Source organism: Episyrphus balteatus, chromosome 3 (assembly GCF_945859705.1).
Source record: "Episyrphus balteatus chromosome 3, idEpiBalt1.1, whole genome shotgun sequence".
NCBI classification, from domain to species: domain Eukaryota; kingdom Metazoa; phylum Arthropoda; class Insecta; order Diptera; family Syrphidae; genus Episyrphus; species Episyrphus balteatus.
Window position 1 is genome coordinate 75874734 of NC_079136.1, and position 20564 is coordinate 75895297.

Genomic DNA, 20564 nt, shown 5'->3' on the forward strand with positions numbered 1-20564 from the left:
AAAAAAAAAAAGTTGTACTATCCTGGGCTAATGTTAGGAAAACGAACCACAGTGCAAAACCAACAATTTTTACAGTGAACGAAAAAATTTCTTTTGCGATTTTAGAACTAAGGGTGGGCTAACGAAAAAAAAATCTTGGGTTAACCTTGGGCAATCAAACCAGGCAATCTCTAATGAAATTGGGGAAAAAAATGCAGAATATTGGTCAACAACAACAATGTGCTAATACAGAAATGTTTTATTCCACAATAAATAAGTGGTAATGACAAAATTAGTAGAGAAAGTAGATCTTGTAGTTATATTAAATGATTTTAAATAGTGAAGTTTGAATCTAAGTTTAGGTTCCTTTTTATTCATCTTCCACTGGAGATTCGTACCTCCTTCAATTGCATTTATTTCCATACATCCAGGAACAATTTTTGTTTGCTTTTAATTTTGTATCGGTCTAAAAAAATTTAATGTTTGTTAAGAGCTTCTAAATTCTCTAATTGCGATAATTGCTTATAATCAGAAAATATCATAAGCAGTAGGTACCCACGTAAAAAATACTTACCACAGATAGTAGTCTTAAAGTGTTGTTGTTTTATTTAAACATAAATTTCTTATACATATGTACATCTATTTTTTTATTTATTATATACTTATTATAATTTAAGGTGTTATAAATAACTTCCATTATTAATTTTTTTTTTTTTTAATTAAGTTGCATATCTAAAACATGATTGCATATTCAGATATTATTGCTTTGAGCTTTCTCTTGGTAAAAGATACATAGAACCATCTGACTGCTGCTGTAAGCTGAAATTTGATGGCGAGCACGGGTTTCCTTCAGCATCTCGCAGAAACTGCAAACAAAACAATAAAACAATTTTTCTATTAAATAAAATATATCAACTACGTCTTGCAACAATTTTTTGCAATTAAGAAAACATTATCTGTCCTACAGTCGTTCCGTTTTCGTGTTCATTTTGTCGTCGTAAACCTTGAATAAAATACAAGTTTACCTCATTAGTAGGTGCATACTATTTTTAAATATTTTTTAAAACTAAAAACCCAAAATTGGACATAGAACAATTTCTATACAAGTACGTTTTTTCCTTAAATAAAAAGTGGACTTAGAACAAAATATGATGGGACTTAGAACAATCAAGAATACTCGGGCTCATTTTCAAAATTCTACTTCACTGTTTTTATTGTTCTATGTCCCATTAAATTATATTATCTGCGGAATGAAATTTTTTTGACAAAAAATTCGAAAAGAGCACCCTCACATTACACACCCTCACAGTAAAACCTCAGCTCATTTTCGCTAAAAAGTGGATTTAGAACAATATTGCTTTACGCCGATGATTTGTTATTGATAGAAATGCTTTTGAAATGGTCTACATCAATAACACTGGTTTACAAGGGTTTTGTTGCCGAAGCAAAAATATACTTTTCGGAAGGTTTTTGGTGTGCTGAACTCGAATCCAAAGTCAGAAACAACTAATCAGCTCCCGCTTTTGAGATATTACCGTTAGAAAATGCAAAAATACGTTTTTTTGAATTCTTCGGACCTTATTCTTTTGTAAAAAGAAAATTGTTTGAGCATATTTAGTAACGGTTTCTATATATTTTTATATTGCCCGAGATATCTCAAACTGAAGTAAGTGGTTTTGGCTTCATATATCATAAAGAAGATAATGGGTAAATTCACAAACGTCAAATTTTTTGGTAGTGATTACGCATCACTGCTTTTTTGCGATGCTGATCGTTGCTCAGCTGATGACGATGCGATGCTGATCGACAAAAAGTTTTACGTTTAAAAACAATTTTTGCTTAATGATGGAAATGTACTAATAAAAACTCTTTGTTATAATTAAAATCTGGAGCCTCACATTTTATCTCCTCCAGAACATTCCTCCACAATACTGACTTCGATTTTCTGCCTCCAATAAATTCACCTTCATATATTAATTTGCTTTCTATATTCTATTAGTTGTTTAATTTGTGTGCTGGTAAAATATTCCCTAAATTTCTTCAAATTTATTCATTTATAAACAATTTAGAATTTGATTAAATACTTTTCATTGTCCTTTTCCTTCATTTTTACTCTAAATCGCGTCGGCATCACCAAGTTATCAAGAAAATTCTTGATGCTTTTTTGTTTGATACTTGCGCATCAGTTTATCGAAATTTGCAATAATGAACGATTGACTTTTAAGTGATGCTATTTATTTGCTTTTATGAACGTGCTACAGGAATGATCGCAAATCATCTCTGCAGTGATGCGTTTGTGAATTTACACAATGACTAAATTTTACTTTTTCCGTGGGCTATAGGACCTATAGCCCACGGAAAAAGTAAAATTTAGTTTACTAAAAAGGTCACAAAAGGAGAAATTAATGAAGATAATGACGTTATAAAATTTATAAAAATACCAAACAACTTAGGATATCTCGGGCAGTAAAAAAGATATCGGAAAGATTTAAACAGATTTAAAAAAGTGGTAAATAGTACTTATGAAACCCGTTACTAAATATGCTCAAAAAATTTTCCTTACATATAAGAATAAGGTCCGAAGTACTGCATTTTCTAACGGTAATATTTCAAAAACGGGAGCTGATTAATTTTTTTTGACTTCAGATTCGAGGTCAGCACACCGAAAACCTTCAGAAAAGTATATTTTTGTTTCGGCAACAAAAAAAAAGTTTAATTTTGTTAACCAGTGTAATTCTTCTTATATTTTTGTTTGCTAATGTTTTATAGATTAGAAAATAGGGACTAGAAAAGTTCTCTATCAACTTTGGCACTCCACCCTTATTTAGATTAAACAACCCGGGTAATTTTCGAACCCCCTCTAACTTCTTTACCAAATATGTCAGAAATTTGAAATACGCATTATTTCTTGAATTAGTATAAAGTTTCTTGGAAAATTTCAGCTACTTACATTAAAATGAGTAGTTTCTGAGATATAGTTACCAACAAAACACGGCTAGATTTACAAAAAATTGAGGCAAATACTTTGTTATTTTGGCCTGCCAAACCCAGCTTTAACGCCTTCCATTAATATTGTTAATCAATTTGTAAGGAGTCACTCAACACCAAAGTCAATTCTTTGACTGAGCTGCTAGGTACATAGATTGTCGCAGATGAAATTTAAATAACATTAAGTAAGCATAAGAATTTTAATAATTATTATAAAAACAAGTATTATAAGAAGCTATGGAAGGTCGGAACGCGACAGAAAATAAAAGGTGAACGCTATCCATACACAGCGACTCCAAACTTGAATCAGTGATTGTAAAAACAACATATTTGAATATTATTATAAGTACGAAAACGCACTGACAATTTGTGGGGAACGGAGCATTTATAGGAATAAATTCAAACCTTTTATTCTCCCCGTGATCCAGAGCAGATCATTGTATTTATTTGCGTTACAACAACAAACCGAAATCCTACTTTTGTTGTATCACAATAAAATCGGCTATATTATGAAGTTAGCACTCCCAAATACTATTCTTTTTTCAAATCTGCCTTGTTCGATTGGCCAAGGTTAGCACAGGATAGCCCAGCGTTGGTCAACCTTTAATTCTAAAATGAAATTGTCTATATTTTTTTTTCACCTCAAAAATCACAAAAAATATTTTTTTTAATTCAGTGTAAAAATTGTTGCTCTTGCACTTTGGTTCGTTTACCCAACGTAAGCACAGGATAGCTCAACTATTCTATCGCATAAACTTATTTCAAAATACATAGAAGTAAAATTTGTTTGTTTTACATTTTATTTCATAAAACCATGCCAAACCAAATAAAATGCACGACTGGGTCGCACGAGCTTGCTCTTAGAGTTAAAGTTGCTTAAATTTTTAAGACTTTGTATAGAAATTTGGAACAAAAAATAAAATTCGTTTTAAAAAAAAAATAAAATAAAATCTAAAATTAAATTTCCCTCCAAAACAAGTATGCAGTTTTGATTGATACATTAACATGCATTTTTAGAAAAAAAAAATTTCAAAATCGTTAGAGCCGTTTTTAAAAAAACTAATTTTTTATAAATAATTTTTTGGAAAAAAAGTTTTAAAATAAAATTGGTATGCCATTTTGTAGAAATCACTAATCAACATCAAAAAACAAAATTTCAAAAAAATTCAATGTTTTAGTAAATTTGATTTTTCAAACAAAAATTTTCAAATTTTTTTTTTAAATCCAAAAATTATTTTTTTGGAAATTTTATTTTTGGTTTATATTTTAATTATATAAATGCTTTTTCACAAAAAGTTTCGTTGAAATCGAATAAGCAGTTTCGGAGATAATCGGATTTGAAAAAAACCGTTCTAAGGCAGGTACCGTTAATAATGATTTTCAAAAAAAATTTTTTTCATCGAAAGATAGACCTTTGCTTAAAACTAACATTTGAATTTTTTAAACAAAATCGTTGGAGCCGTTTTCGAGATATTTCAATTTTACCTAAATCGGTATATGACAAGTACCGTTATTTATGGTCCAAAAAAATTAATTCCAAAAACACCTCTGGAGAGTCGCCAAATAACGCTACATACCAAGTTTGACATTAATCGGTCCATTCGTTTAGGCTGTAGCTCCTTATACAGACAGACAGACAGACAGACAGACAGACGGACTTCCGGGACCCACTTTTTTGGTATTGTCTACCATCGTAATGTCATGGAAAAATGTTATCTCAACTTTTTTTTTTGTACGAATGCATAACTTGATATACAGGGTGTCCCAAAAGTTAACGTCGAAACGAAAACGGTAGATAGGGTAGGTGGTGACAGTTATCAGAAAAATAATAAAAAAAATCGCAGCCATATATTTTGGGAGTTATGGGCATTTGAAAAAAAGTCGAAAAAATGGTCACCCTGTGACGGTTTTTCATGTGCCGTGACTACAAATCTTAATTTTTTTAATTTTTTTCTTTTGTTACGGAACCTTGAATAACCCTGCTATCAAATGCAAAATGCATATGGAAAAATTGGGTTGGGGTCAAAATTCTGCCGGGGTCAAAATTCTTTTGTCAAAATTCTGCTTTCAAAATTCTGCTTTACAAAATTCTGCTTTCAAAATTCTGCTTTTCAAAATTCTGTTTTTCAAAATTCTGTTTTTCAGAATTCTGCTTTTCATAATTCTGCTTTTCAAAATTCTGCAAAAAATTAAAAAAGGGTTTGGAAAATGTTAAAAAGCGCGCGCTTTTTTACATTTTCCAAACCCTTTTTTAATTTTTTGCAGAATTCTGTAAAATCATCTTTTTGAAAAATTATCTGCTTATTTGATTACTTACCTACATAATTTGTCATTTTTTAAATGCGAATTAATTTTTGTTTTATAAATGAATAAATTTGAAAATATTAAGAAAAGGTTTTTAATATTAAACATTTCCGAAAATAACTAAAAATTTATTAATTTATCAAAAGATGAATATTCAAAAATTTGAATAAGAAAAGGAATATACAACATCGGTTCCAATTAGTATACATATTTTATTTGAAAGAAAGTCAGTATATGCATTTCAAAAAATATTTGCGACACTTAAATAAAAAAATTTAGGAAAGTACCAATGTTGAATTACATTAATGAGGTGTATTTTTCTTTAGCCTTTATGCTATAAAAAAAAACAGAATTAGCAGAATATTTTTGTTCAAATATAATGCTGGCAGAATTTTGAAAAGCAGAATTTTAAAAAGCAGAATTTTGAAAAACAGAATAGAAAAAAAGCAGAATTTTGAAAAACAGAATTTTCGCTGAAAAAGCAGAATTTTGAAAAGCAGAATTTTGAAGCCAGAATTTTGACCCGATCCCGGAAAAATTACCTAAAAAAAAGTCGGATTTCTTAAGAAAAAAAATTTTATCTCGGTTATTTATGAAATATTCCCAACAATGTTATACCATTTTGAAAAGAGAACTGAACACACCAACTTTTAAGGCAACTTGCCGAAACATTGTAGTGCATTTTTTTTACACTACGGCTCATTGAATTAGAGTCATGTAAAATTTTTTAGTACTAAGTACTAAGTTGGGTAAAAAAGTAATATTTTCTTTAAAACTGATACAGCTGAGTTAAAATTTTTGAATGCATTTGATAGCAGGGTTATTCAAGGTTCCGTAACAAAAGAAAAAAATTAGAAAAATTAAGATTTGTAGTCACGGCACATGAAAAACCGTCACAGGGTGACCATTTTTTCGGCTTTTTTTCAAATGCCCATAACTCCCAAAATATATGGCTTCGATTTTTTTTATTATTTTTCTGATAACTGTCACCACCTACCCTATCTACCGTTTTCGTTTCGACGTTAACTTTTGGGACACCCTGTATAGTACCTATATCGCAAGTAAAAAATCAATCAATCACTTGAAAAGGTATTTTGAAGGTGAAATAAAACAAATCAACTTAAATCTAAAAGCAATGTTATATGGACTACGTTCAATCAAGTAAGAATTGTAAGTCAAATAAATAACATTTGAGGCGCACCAGTTTATTTACTTTTTCTAAATTATAAATTATAAAGGTCACTGTGGTGTATGCGTACTATTTTTTGTTTGCAGGTGAATAAAAAATAATGCTTCTATAATTTTTAAACTAAAGGTAGCATATCGAAAATAAAAGTTGGGATATCATGGGCTTACCTTGGACAAACAAACCACGGTTTTAAACTAACGATGAAAAAAAAACATAATCTTTCGGTTTCTGATATGAACAAAAAAATTTTATTGTTTTTTTTTTGGAAAAATGGTGGAATATAGAAAATAAAAGTTGGGTTGTCGATTTTTATACTGAATAAAAAGAAAGTTTTTTGTGATTTTTGAGGTTGAAGAAAATAATTCCGTTATAATTTTAAAATTAAGGGTGGGATGACGAAAAAAACCTTGGGCTATTCAAAGCTAACTTTGGGCAATTGAACAAGGCAGGTTTGAAAAAAAAAAAAAAAAAAAAAAAATAGCGTGCCAACTTCACACAGCCAATATAATCGATGATCTCATCTGGATCACGGTGAAAAGTTTAATACAATATTGTCAAATATCCTTTATAAATGTAAATGTATTGGTTTTAATTTTTATTTAAGTTTTTATTCCTAAAAAACTATTACTATAATTCCCTATGGCTGCCCTTCTCAGAAATCTGTACCACTATGCATGGGTGGGTCTATAACATCTCAGCCCTCCTATACCCCTCTCTAGGTTTTTTTTTTTATCTTCCGTGTTCAGAAACCACAAGCTAAGCTATAGCTAGAGGACTCTTGCACCTTAAGGTTCGTTATAAATTAACATGTCCTCAGATTTCAAATTGACTATTCTAACACAGAAATCGGCAGCTTTTTTAAGGGTACCAAAACCCCTTTAGCTGACGCAGATTATAAATAAGGTATATACTATATATTTAATTTATACTTACTTGAAATATGAAGTTGTGTAAGGCAGCAAATTTGTTTGCTATCCTTTTCTTTTCCGTAACAATTAAAGATCGCTCGTTCAGCAACTTATCTTTTCTTCGACGAACTTCTTGAACTTCACCTTCCAGAAAAAGTATAGTATCTAGTTTTCTTTTGCGACAATTTTGTGCTGCAACTTTGTTCTTTCCACGACGTCTTATATCACGTATAAGTGAAAGTTGATTTTCATTTAGATCATACTTTGATATACGTTCATTGAATTCATCCATTGGCAAGTTGATTATATCAGGAACGGGAATGGGAACATGCAAGTTCCGTGCTCTTTTTTCATCACGAGTTAAATGCCCATCAGACTGAAATTTATTACATTCTCGAACAAAACCTATTTTATAATTATCTCATTTCAGTTTTATTTTGAATTTTTTTAATTTATGTACCTGGGTTTCCTGAATTCGGATTAGGTAATATATCTTCCTCGAAATCAAGAAAAGCGGAATTTTCTATTCCACTACAATCACGGATTGTTCGTTGCGAGTTTGAGATTTGCAGTTTGGAATAAACTATAGTATTTTTTGTTGCTTCTTCTTGCAAACATCGTTTTCCAAACATGTGATATTTTTTTTGAAAGGAAGTTTGTCGTGAAATAAAACTACGAGTATTAGAACTATAATCATAGGGACCATTGAAATTTCTTCGACTGGTATCATGACCCGAGTCGCTTTCATCACCCCAATCTCCATCTGACGTTGATGGAACCTTTTCAGAGCTTAATGAACTGACTGCACTATCACAGGAAGCGTCTAAGCGATCTGTTTCACTATTGATGTAAACAGCGCTGGAAGTATATTCAGGTTTATCATGGACTTGAAGAGTGCCCGAATTGGAACTATCTATGGTTGTTATTCCATCCTGATGATATATTGCAGATCCTGAAAATTTTATAGTCTTTCAGCCCTATTCTGCTATCCATCGGGGGGAATAATCTCTAAATATTCATCAATTACCATTCTGCTATTCATCGGAGGGAATACAAACTCACGTCGTCGGTAATATCGGTAATGTTGTTCGGTATTCCACTATTCACGTGAATGAACTTGCTCCATACATTTTCAATCCGCATAAAAAATGTTGCGGATCTGTAACTTTTGGTTGTAAAAATAAATTCAACATCGTTTAAATTAAACAAGATGCCACTTCTCACAACTTTTTAAGTATTTGTTAGTATTTAATATGTTGTTTTTATTTTTTCTATGCAAAAAACAAAAAGGAGAATGGGCATTTTGGACGTTTGGCGGCCAGAAATGAAATTGGTATAAAATGAAAGAACTATAAAGTAGGAAAAAATTGTACCATGGCCGTTTCTTTGTATTGCATTTAGAATGGAAGATATTGCAAAATTAATGTTGTTAATGCATTGAGCAATATGTGAAGGACAAATTGAATTACTATTTTAATTTAAATATAAAATATGATTTTATGTCATTTTTTCAATGCTTGAAAACCTCAATCTTGAATATCCGACCAATGGAACACAAAATATAAGCTTTTGAAGCCAACCATTTCAAGATTTTGTTTTTGAGGAACAAACAAAAAATTGAAGAAAAAAGTCTTAAAATAGACTCGAAATTGATGTTTTAAAAAGCCAATATTTTGGGTTCTATTGGTTGGATATCCAAGATAAAGGTCTTCAGGCTCAGGAAAATATCTACACGTTCAATTTAAAACATTGAGACATTCTGCATTAACTGTTAAATGCAAAAATTCATTTTATCCGTTTTTGAAGTACGTAAGAAGGATAAAACTTCTGCATAATGTATGTAAGACTTAACTACATCAAAAAATAACAAAATCATTCTTGGCCGCGGAACGTCCAAGTTCCATACGAAATTGCCCTTTCTCCTTTGTTTCTTTCAATTTACTTCGTCGCCATTTTTTTTAAGTTGACGTTCACGTGGACGTCAAACAAAGCCAAGATAATGCAGTTCATCCGAGGGATAGCAGAATGACATGGTAGAGCAAAAGTGGATCGAATGTGTGAATCGGATTTGAGGTTCACGTGAATAGCAGAATAGGGCTGTTTATTAAATTTTTCAGGGAGTATTAAAGGTTTTATTTTTTGTATATTTTACCATTGGGGACTCTAACAAAATAATTTGCAATCAACTTTATTAAACTGTACTTACTTTCGATTCCATTTATATCTATCATACCGATACATTCCTCGTTGAAAAAAGCATTTAAGTAAACTTCATTTTGGACTAATTCAGTGGAGGCATTCTAAAAATGTAAAAAATCACCAAGTATTGAAAAAAAAGATCTATTTATAAATTAACACTATTAAAATCACACGGAGATACCTTAAATTAAGTGGATTTCTGCATGGTTTGCCTAGAAGACTTCTGGGTTCCGTCTTAAATTAAAAGGAAACTGAATTTAAGATGAAAATCTTCTTATTATCATAAAAATAAGAAGATTTTCACCTTAAACTGTCGATTTCCGCTTAATTTAAGGCGGAAGTCATCTTTAAAATAAAATTCACGACTAGGTCGCATGTACTTGCTCTTAGAATTCAAAGTAGGTAATAAAATTGTTAAGACTTTTTTTATACAAACTGATTTAATGTATTTGAAAATAAAAATAAAAAATAATAAAATTCGTTCTTCAAATTAAAAACACAACTTTTTAAATGAAATTGAGCTAAAAAAAAGTATGTAGTTTAATATTTTTAGAAAAAAAAAAATTTAAAATCGTTAGAGCCGTATTTTATAAAAAACTGTTTTATTTTTAATATTTTTTAAAAATAATATTGGTATGCCATTTTGTAGCAATTATTAATCAAACCCTAAAAATCAAATTTTAAAAAAATTCAATTTTAAAAAATTCGATTTTTCAAAAAAAAAAAATTTTTATTTTTTTTAATTCAAAAATAATTTTTTTTCAAAATTTTATTTTTGATTTAAATAAAAACATATAAGTGCTTTCGTTTAAAAAATCTTTGAAATTAAGCAAGTTGTTTGGGAGAAAATAATAACCACCTACCTGCGGTCTCACAGACCGCAACGGAAAAATTGTGAATGTTGGTGCCTTGTAATTTTGTTGAAGATTTTTTTTTATTTTACATTTTTTTTTTATTTAATTCTTTGATATGTTAGTTTATAAGAATGAATACGAAGAATCCGAAGTTTAAGGCTCCTACTGTAACAGAGCTCAATATATGAGCACAGTCAGTGACTGAAATAGAGGGTAGGTGGTTAAGGGTTAAAAAAAATTGTTTTATCGGTACCGTTAATAACGATTTTTGAAAAAACAAATTCATTACATGATAGACTTTCGAGAACCCACTTTTTTCACGAATGCCGTGTTTTATTGGTACTCAGTATTTAACTGAGTAAACATTTTATGCTGTAAATAAAAACAAACAATTACTTTTATTTATTTATCAATAATCCTTTATTGTTGAAGGCTCAAAAATATACAAGATTAGAAAAAAAATTTCTCTGTAAACCAACAAATAAAAAACTTTTGCTTATCCTTAGCAATCATTTGTTGTTTTTTTTCGTGAAAAATTTTACTGAACTAACAATAAAATACGGCTAAAGTACCTATATCGCAAGTAAAAAAAAACATGCAGAAATCCAATTAAGTTAAGATGGTCTATTTTTTTAGTGCGTCAAGTTGTATGAAAAAAAAAAAATAGATTTTGCTTCCCGGCCAAGTACCGTCTGACTGTACTGCCGGACAGCAATTTAAGATTAAAATGTAATAAGTTGTTAAACATGTCGATTATACGCAAATGGAATGTAAAATATACAGAAATACATGCTTAATTATTTGAACTAAAGCATTATAATTTAATATTTAATAACCTACTGTGACATTTGGTACACAATGTGATCCAGCATGTGCATAGAGGGAACTCAAGCCTAAGGGTGGCGTTGACTCCACACTGGTTGTTAAACTAGCTGGAAAATTACTATCACCTCTATGAATGTAATTTTGTTGTTGGTTTAATTTTGCACCACAACATAGGTTACTTGAATGGTTCTGTAAAATTCAAGAGAAATTAAAGAAACAAAAAGTGTCAACTTATTAAATGATTACCTTTTGCGAATGGTTGGGATAGTAATATGTATATGGTGGCGTTTCTGCACTGACACCATAAAATCCAGGGACTGGTGTGAATAGTTCGGCAACATTTTGGCTTCTAGGATGCATCGTTTTAATCCTATTTTATTTCAAAAGTACCTAAAATCCTGTAATATAAATTTTATCAAGCAACATCCGTCATTATCAGTTTAATAATTTATCAATAAAAATTCATTATTTAAGCAATAAAGTACCCCTAGCAAGATTAAATTTTGAATGAAATGAACTTGAATTCTAAGACATTTTATACCGGTAAAATTTAAAAAACGGAAACCTATACAATTTTTCTGACTTCGGATTTACAACACCCCTTAAACCGGCTGCTACGTAAAGGTGGCACTCCCAAATGCTATTTTTTTGTTTCAAACCCGGCTGATGGTTCGATTTCCTAAAGTTAGCCCAGGATTTTTTTCGCTAGCCCACCCTTAGTTCTAAAATTATCAATAATCACAAAAAATATTTGTTTTTGTTTCATTTGCCCATTGTTAGCCTTTGGATAGCCCAACTTTTTTTCGCTATCCCACAATAAGTTTAAAAATTATAGAAGCATTACTTTTTATTCAACTTAAAAAAAAATATTACGCATACACCACAGTGACCTTTTTAATTTTTAATTTAGAAAAGGTAAATTCAGTTGTTTGGGCATTGTGTCTCAAATGTTATTTTTTTGACTAAGAATTGGTGCAGGGAAATAATTCCACGGGAATCTGCTCCACATGGGAATTTATTCCACTTCAAGTGGGAATCTAATACACTTTTTGAAGTGGAATAAATTCTCACCGTATAAGGGAATTTATTACACCTATTTTTTTGTGGAATTATTACCCACCAAAAATCTGAAAAATAGATAAATTTCTGAATATTTTGAGAGCCATATTTGAATTCATGTTAATCAATACTTTATGTATACGGAAATAGAAGGTTTAGTTTTACCAAAATATTTTATTTAAAAAAAACGACGTTGTATTCTTTTTCAAAACAAACGATTAAATAGTTTTTCCTTCAACTGAAATATTCACAAATGTTTATATAATTCCAATTCTTCAAAAAATACGTTTTCTCTCAAGGTGGTCTTATTAAAGTTTGACATTTGGACATAAATTTTCCGGGACATTTGAGTTTGTATGTGTTTAATAACATACCTACTGATATTTAATAGAAACACAAATGTACATTTATGTATATTGTATATGTCATATAATCCGGCAAACGCGAATCGGAAAAAAATTTGATCACATGAGAATCTACTCAAATTTCACAACCGAAACGCGAAGCGGAAAAAATTTTGACCACGGGAGAATCAATTTTGAGGTGTGAAAATAAAAATTCGCGCGAATTTTTATTTTCACACCTCAAAATTGATTCTCCCGTGGTCAAAATTTTTTCCGCTTCGCGTTTCGGTTGTGAAATTTGAGTAGATTCTCATGTGAGCAAATTTTTTTACGCTTCGCTTTCAACCAATTATTACAAGAAGGATTGATATGTTTTTGATCATTAAGTTCTCATTATTTGTCCGCTTTGTTTGTAAGATATTTATTCAAATCACGCGAACTGAAATCTATGAGACTTGAAAGAAATCTTCTTCCTCTTTTCAGTAAACTATTGTTTTGCTATGAAATATATATTATTTTCCCAGATCGAATTGGAAAGAGCTCTACTTTTCTAGGCATGAAAATGGTTTATAAATTTCTGACTATTTGAAACAATTTTCTAAGGTGAAAAATCAACTAAGCTTATAATTTTCATTCAAAATTACATACGATATTTGTACCTTAAGATACTATCTTTTTCCGCAAAATCCAGCTTTTCTCCAGATTGCACATACAATACAAACATAAAGTAGAATCATTCTCCAAAGTGACAAGGAATAAATCATCAAATTTGAAGGTGAATTTATTTCCCAATAAAAAGTGTAATAAATTCTCACTCGAGGCGGGAATTTATTCCACTTCAAAAAGTGGAACAGATTCCCACATGAGGTGGAATAAATTCCCATGTGGAGCAGATTCCCGTGGAATTATTTCCCTGCACCCTAAGAATTCTTACTTGATTGAATGAAGTTCATATTACATCCCTGTAAAGAATCTTAAGTTGATTTGTTTTATTTCACCTTAAAACCCATAAAATAAAAATTATTTTTTTCAATTGTAAAAATCATTGATTTTCTTGGTTTGCCATATTGGCCCCTAGAAAAGCTTCATATTTAGAGCCAATTTTCCAATCTTCTAATAAACAATCAGTTAACTGTTCGACGAATAAAGTTATTAGGCTCATAAACAATCAGATAAAAACATTGAATTTTTCAATCAAGTATAATTTATTCTACAGAATAACAAAAAAAAATTGTCAAATTCAAAAATATTTAAAATTAAACGTCATTTTTATTCATGATTGTTTTTGTTTTCTTGTGTTCCACTGTATTTTTTTCAAAATTCTTTAAAAACAGCTTTGACAACTGACATAATATTTTTGTTGAGATTATTCCTTAGAATAATTTTTATTCGTCTCTGAAAGAAGCAGATATAGACCAGGGTCGATAATTTTTGAAACCAAAAAAAATCATAGTAGAATGAAACCCATTGCAAAAGGAGGTGAATATGATGAAAATTAAAGGAAAAATAAATTACGGGCGAGCCGAGTTCGGGAAGTGGGTGGGTTGAGTTTTTAATGGTAAAAAATGGTATATCTCGATTTCCGGCAAAACTACAAATCCTATAGAAAAAAATTGTATGGCAAAGTTGTAGGTAATAAAAAGATCTACAACTTTTGTATCAACAATTTTTTCACATAACCTCAAAATTTATGTGAAAAATTAAAAAAACCGAGTTTTTGGTTTTTTATTTTTATCTTTTTCAAAAACAAAAATTTTTCTACAAAATTTGGTGAAAACTTACCTTATTATGTCCCAAATACACTGTAATTTATTTGATTTTAAAGTTCAAGTGACCTCAACTCCAAATTTATAAAGCGTTTCGCCCAGGTACGACAGTGGGCTCATCAGTTAGATCTGTCGTACCCTTACTAAGACGCCTTATTTTGGTCGATGTTTACCGACTCTATATAAAACTCAAAGCATGAATATACTGTGAATTCTAATATTCAAAGGGAATTTGTTTAAATTCAGACCTTAGAAAAATGTATGCCCGTGGTCAGGCTGATATAATAACGAAGAAAAAAATAACAAAAATAATAAAAATTATTTTTAAAATTGAATTATATTCAATCGCTCCACTTAAAATAGAAATAATTTAAATAATTTTTATTATTTTTGTTATTTTTTTCTTCGTTATTATATCAGCCTGACCACGGGCATACACTTTTCTAAGGTCTGAATTTAAACAAATTCCCTTTGAATATTAGAATTCACAGTATATTCATGCTTTGAGTTTTATATAGAGTCGGTAAACATCGACCAAAATAAGGCGTCTTAGTAAGGGTACGACAGATCTAACTGATGAGCCCACTGTCGTACCTGGGCGAAACGCTTTATAAATTTGGAGTTGAGGTCACTTGAACTTTAAAATTGAATTATATTCAATCGCTCCACTTAAAATAGAAATAATTTAAATAATTTTTATTATTTTTGTTATTTTTTTCTTCGTTATTGTAATTTATTTGATTTAAAATATTAATTTGTTCACCTTATTTTGACTTAATACCAAAAAAACACCCTAATTTTCAATCGAAAATTCACGTGTCAAAATATCAGCTTTTTTCAAAAAGTTGGTGGGCATTTCGTACGTTAAAATGTCTATTTTCTGATGGTGTAAAAAAAAATTTACATTAGTATACTATAGAACATGTTCTACTACAAATCCTATAGAAAAAAATTGTATTGCAAAGTTGTAGGTAATAAAATGATCTACAACTTTTGTATCAACAATTTTTTCACATAACCTCAAAATTTATGTGAAAAATTAAAAAAACCGAGTTTTTGGTTTTTTATTTTTATCTTTTTCAAAAACAAAAATTTTTCTACAAAATTTGGTGAAAACTTACCTTATTATGTCCCAAATACACTGTAATTTATTTGATTTAAAATATTAATTTGTTCACCTTATTTTGACTTAATACCAAAAAAACACCCTAATTTTCAATCGAAAATTCACGTGTCAAAATATCAGCTTTTTTCAAAAAGTTGGTGGGCATTTCGTACGTTAAAATGTCTATTTTCTGATGGTGTAAAAAAAAATTTACATTAGTATACTATAGAACATGTTCTAGTAAAATTCAATAAATGAAAAACGCTTGAGTTCGAAAAAAAATTTGTATCATTGTTTACAATTTTGGCCTATTTATTTAAATTTACATTTTAATTACTCAAAAAACTTAAGATTATCAATGTTATATGAAATCTTACGTTTTTTGAGTAATTAAAGTGTAAATTTGAATAAATAGGCCAAAATTGTAAACAATGATAAAATTTTTTTTTTAAATTCAAGCTTTTTTCATTTTTTGATTTTTACTAGAACATGTTCTATAGTATACCAATATAAAATTTTTTTTACACCAAAAACTCGGTTTTTTTAATTTTTCACATAAATTTTGAGGTTATGTGAAAAAATTGTTGATACAAAAGTTGTAGATCTTTTTATTACCTACAACTTTGCCATACAATTTTTTTCTATAGGATTTGTAGTTTTGCCGGAAATCGAGATTACCATTAAAAACTCAACCCACCCACTTCCTTTCATTCTTATCATATTCCCCTCCTTTTCCAATTTGTTTCATCCTACTATGATTTTTTTGTACTTTTTAATGTTTTCGAAGGCATCGGCACTGGTCTAATAGTTTTATTCATAGGAATAAGGTATATCTGCTTGTTGAAAAATTGATTTTTTTCTCTATCCTTAGGAATAACTACTAACTGACTGTTTAACTGACTATTGAAAAATTGGCCCTTAGCATAATCTATCCAACTTTTTTTCGAAAGTAACAACAAATATAAAATGGTGTTTGAAAATAAAAAAAAAATTATTATAATTTTTGAAATAAGAGTGAGCTAACGAAAAAAAGTGATGTTATTTGTTGGAATTACCGTTGTTAATAAAGAAAAAGTGTAAAAAGGACAGTTTTTGTCACTAAACAAAAAAAAAACAAATTTGGATTTTTAAAAGGGTGGTAGTTTGAAAAAAAAAGGTTTGTTATAATTTTTGAACTAAGGGTGGGCAAACAAAAAAAAGTAATGGAATTTGTTGGAACTACCATGATTAGTTGAGAAATGTTTAAAAAGTTCTATTCGTGTACTGAAAAAGAAATCACTTCACACACCATTTTCAATTTGTTGTTACTTTTGAAAAAAGTTAAGATAGATTTTACTAAGCATGTAGCTTTTCTAAGTACTTATAATGCAAACCAAAAAAAAAATCAATGGTTTTTACTTTTGAAAAAATATTTGTGTTTTGTGGTTTTTAAGGTCAAATAAAACAAATCAATTTAAGCTTCTTAACGGGAATGTTATATGGACTTCACTCATTAAAGTAAGGCAAATAAATAACATTTGAGGCGCAGTGCTCACACCAGTGGATTTACTTTACGGTTAAACAGGTTATCAGAAGTGGTTAACATATGAACATATGAACCTACTTATTTTTGGATTATTACCAGAATCCTTTTTGAATAATTATTTGATTTCCATGATTGCTGGTGTGTCCGTAGAGATCGATACATAATTTTTGTTTCCTAAAAATCTTTGAGAACACAGTCTAGGGATAAGGGAGCAAAGGCATTAATAGCAATGGCTTCTGTCTTTGATCTCCCGCTGCAAATGTGCTGGTTGAGCATATTTTGAATCTGGTAAAATGTATTTCAAGAGTCAGAAGTCAACGGATCAAAATCCAAAGCGATGGACTATGAATAGGTATATTATGCACATACTTTGTCCTCCAACACTGAATGTTTTAAAATGAGAAATTCTGTTGTTATTTGACTGGAACTTCCAGATTGTTTATTATATTTTGTATTTCTCAGTTTCTTTAATGCTAACTGGTTTAGACTTGGTTTTCCTTTGTTAACCACAGAGAATACTAACATCAGACGGGCGAAAGTCGTTTATTTAATAAATTTTTTTGTAGTTTTTCTGCAGATCTTCGTTCAAAGTGCATTAACGTTTTAGCACTTTGTTTCTTAATTCACGGTTTCCCGATCCCGGTACTCTCACTTACCAATAACTGTGGTGGTAAGCTTTTACAAAACTCGGCTTTGGCTGTACAAAACTGTAGTTACCTACCTATATAATGGCTGCGTTCCTTTGGGAATATTTATCTACTCCTTAGTACTCAAAGCTGCTTTGAACTACTTTTTCAATAGAGCAAAATTAGTTTTAGGTACTTAGCAGTAGATACGCAGCCATGGGAACGCAGCTAAAGTCGACTTTTCACGAGTCGATTTTAGCTGCACAATATGTTGCACTGTTAAAGTCGACTTGGATTCTTATGGGGATTCTCACTATTCACCTGCGGCTTACATTCACACAAGTCTAGTTAAGTCGAAAAGCTTTGCCGCACGGCAAAAACCAACTCGTGAAAAGTCGGCATAACTCGTTAATTTTTTTTTTTAAATTTCAAAGTCTCGGTAAATAATAATTTTTTTTGACTTGATTTTTTTTAGACCTTCAAAAATTTTAATTTCAATACTTTCTCGATGAAAAAAAAAAAAAAAAAAAAAATATTCCCAAAAGTAAAGTCTCTATATGCTCGAGTGTAACAGCAGAGAAAAATTCAATTTTGGGGTCAATACTGATAGCGAAAGGGTTCCTCAGAGCTTGGTAATTCAATGTTCAGGGTAGGTAATCTTTTGAATTTATAGGAATAAACAAAATTGTTACCTGGGTCAGTAGGTAGGTAAGGTACCTATCTACTCTTTCAATCACATTATTTCTTTGTATAGTTTATCGTTTTAGTTTTCTACACACATGTTTAACTAAGGTTGTTTTGAATAAAAACACTTCAAAAAAGACCAACACATAACAAGTAACATTGGTGTTTTTAGTTATTTTCATGTTTTGCTTCAGATGAGAACACTATCATTACACTCACAAGAACATTACGTAGGTCTAAAAAAACTGTGGTTCTAGGTACACATATTTTGTTTATTTTAATGTTTAAATGGGTTACAGTTACAGGTTAACCTAAATCATGCAATTTATTCATTTAATACAATATTAAAACCAAATTATTTAGAAATACCAAATAGCTATTCAAGTTAATTTTTAAACTACGACTGGAATACTTATTTTTATTGTGATGCCCACGTTCTTTTTCATATTAGTTTCGACCAAATAAAAAATTATTACATACATGATACATCGTACATACTTCTTCTTCTAAAGAGGAATAAAAATGTACTCAAAACTCAGCATACATTTAAAGGATGTATGTATGTTTGAGCACATATTTTATTTAACATGAAACGCCTTTATTCCCATATCTATGAGATAAATCGGGTGTGGCCTAACTTTTATGTACTAGAAGGGAGGGATTTATCTTTCTCAAAACAGAATGTATATAATACCACGAATATAAAGATACTACATATTGAAAGACAGATTTGCAGTCAAACTTGGGCTGCCAGATAAAATTTTATTAATGTCAGGACGACAGGTCTTAAAAAATCGGGACAGCAAAAAAATATCTACATGAAATCGAAAATTAATAAAAACAAATAAAAGGAATTACGTGTGTGATTCCAAACTTTTCCATGATATTGATTTATTTCCTACATTTTATGTGGATTTCATGAAAAAGTATGAATTGGTGTAAATTCCATTTTTTTAAAAACTAAACTTAAATAAAAATAACAAAAATCCATAAAAAATAAAAAAAATTGTCAATTGATGGATCTTTTACTAAATGTAGGTACCAAACCCCAATTTCCATTGCCTTTGTGAAGAAGAAATTTTAAAAATTGTATATTTTTTGACAGTTTTTTTTTTATTTTTAATGTGGACTTTAAATATAATTGAGAATGAATAAATTGAAGCTAAAAGCTTTTTATGCAGAAAGTCAAAAAAAAATAAAGCACCTATAATTGTACTTTACACGTGTAATAAAAAAAAGTGTAAGTATCTAGGTAGGTACACTTCGCGTCACTTGAATAGAAACAACATTTTTTCTTTAGAAAATAGCGATTGGCGCTTTGGTGAGGTAACTTAGTAGATTTTTGGTTTTGCATTTTCAAAGAGCAACTTTTAACAAACAATGTTGTAAAAACAAAAAACCCAAAACAGAAACCGTATGGCTTCTAGTTGCGTTTTTCGCATTACCTCACAAAAAACAGTGTTTTTTTTTGCGTCACTTGAATAGAAACAAGCTCTTAAATTAGATAAAAATGATGAAAAATCATGGAAAACACTAATTATAGTAAAGCAATATTAAGCTTTGACATTATTTGCACATTATAACGAATTATGGGCTACGAGCTACCAATAGGCACCACAGAAAATGCATAAATAGCAGCTAACATTGGAAATGCACCTGCACTATGCAAAATCGAGAAAGATATTGGAAAATTTGCCAAATTTGGATGAGATAATTTTTAAAATATCGTAAACTAGTGATCAAATCAAAAAATAAGACAGGTGAGACCCAAGTCACGAGCAGAGAAAAAAATAACTTAAAAACTAGCTGCAATTTTCTTCACTTTGCCGCTAAAATCGGTCAAAAACGTGGTGTTAGTGCGATGGAAACGTGTTGGTTTGTTCCAGCCTGGAAGTTATAAAAGGTGCACAACATTAAAAAAGCCTCAAAATGCAAAATAACAACATTTTAAGTTCTTCTAAGATTACAAAAAAGTTAACTATTTTATAGTTGCATTCGAACTGAAAAGTAGTGAGGTAAAGAGTGGTTTTTTAAAGGAAAACATACCAACTCAGATGGACCACGTTAATATTAGCCCTATTTCATTGGTTTATAAAAGAATAACCTTTATCGCATCGCCAATAAAGGGCACTAAAATGTGTTATAGTAATACGCTTTGTTTTTATGATGTGCAATAGCAAAATTGAAGCTTCACGCTTCAAAAACAGAT

The 20564-nt window shown here is 29.9% G+C and overlaps 2 protein-coding genes across 3 annotated transcripts in view; both read right to left on the reverse strand.

Moving 5' to 3' along the window:
- LOC129916353 (NAD-dependent protein deacetylase Sirt7) overlaps positions 1-20564 on the reverse strand; it is a 131027-nt gene that overhangs the window by 34701 nt on the left and 75762 nt on the right. The gene's annotated exons all lie outside the window — the stretch shown is intronic.
- Positions 563-18778, reverse strand: LOC129916355 (segmentation protein cap'n'collar). Of its 2 annotated transcripts, none has more exons than XM_055996229.1 (7): positions 18364-18778; positions 11493-11644; positions 11262-11435; positions 9575-9668; positions 7829-8320; positions 7394-7773; positions 563-845 (listed from the first exon to the last, which is right to left on the reverse strand). In XM_055996229.1, the coding sequence occupies exons 2-7, from the start codon at positions 11604-11606 to the stop codon at positions 738-740; spliced, it is 1362 nt and encodes a 453-aa protein (XP_055852204.1). In that variant the 5' UTR covers positions 11607-11644; positions 18364-18778; the 3' UTR covers positions 563-737. The 2 variants fall into 2 exon arrangements, with proteins under 2 accessions (XP_055852204.1, XP_055852205.1); XM_055996230.1 differs by lacking the exon at positions 18364-18778 and adding an exon at positions 17702-18105.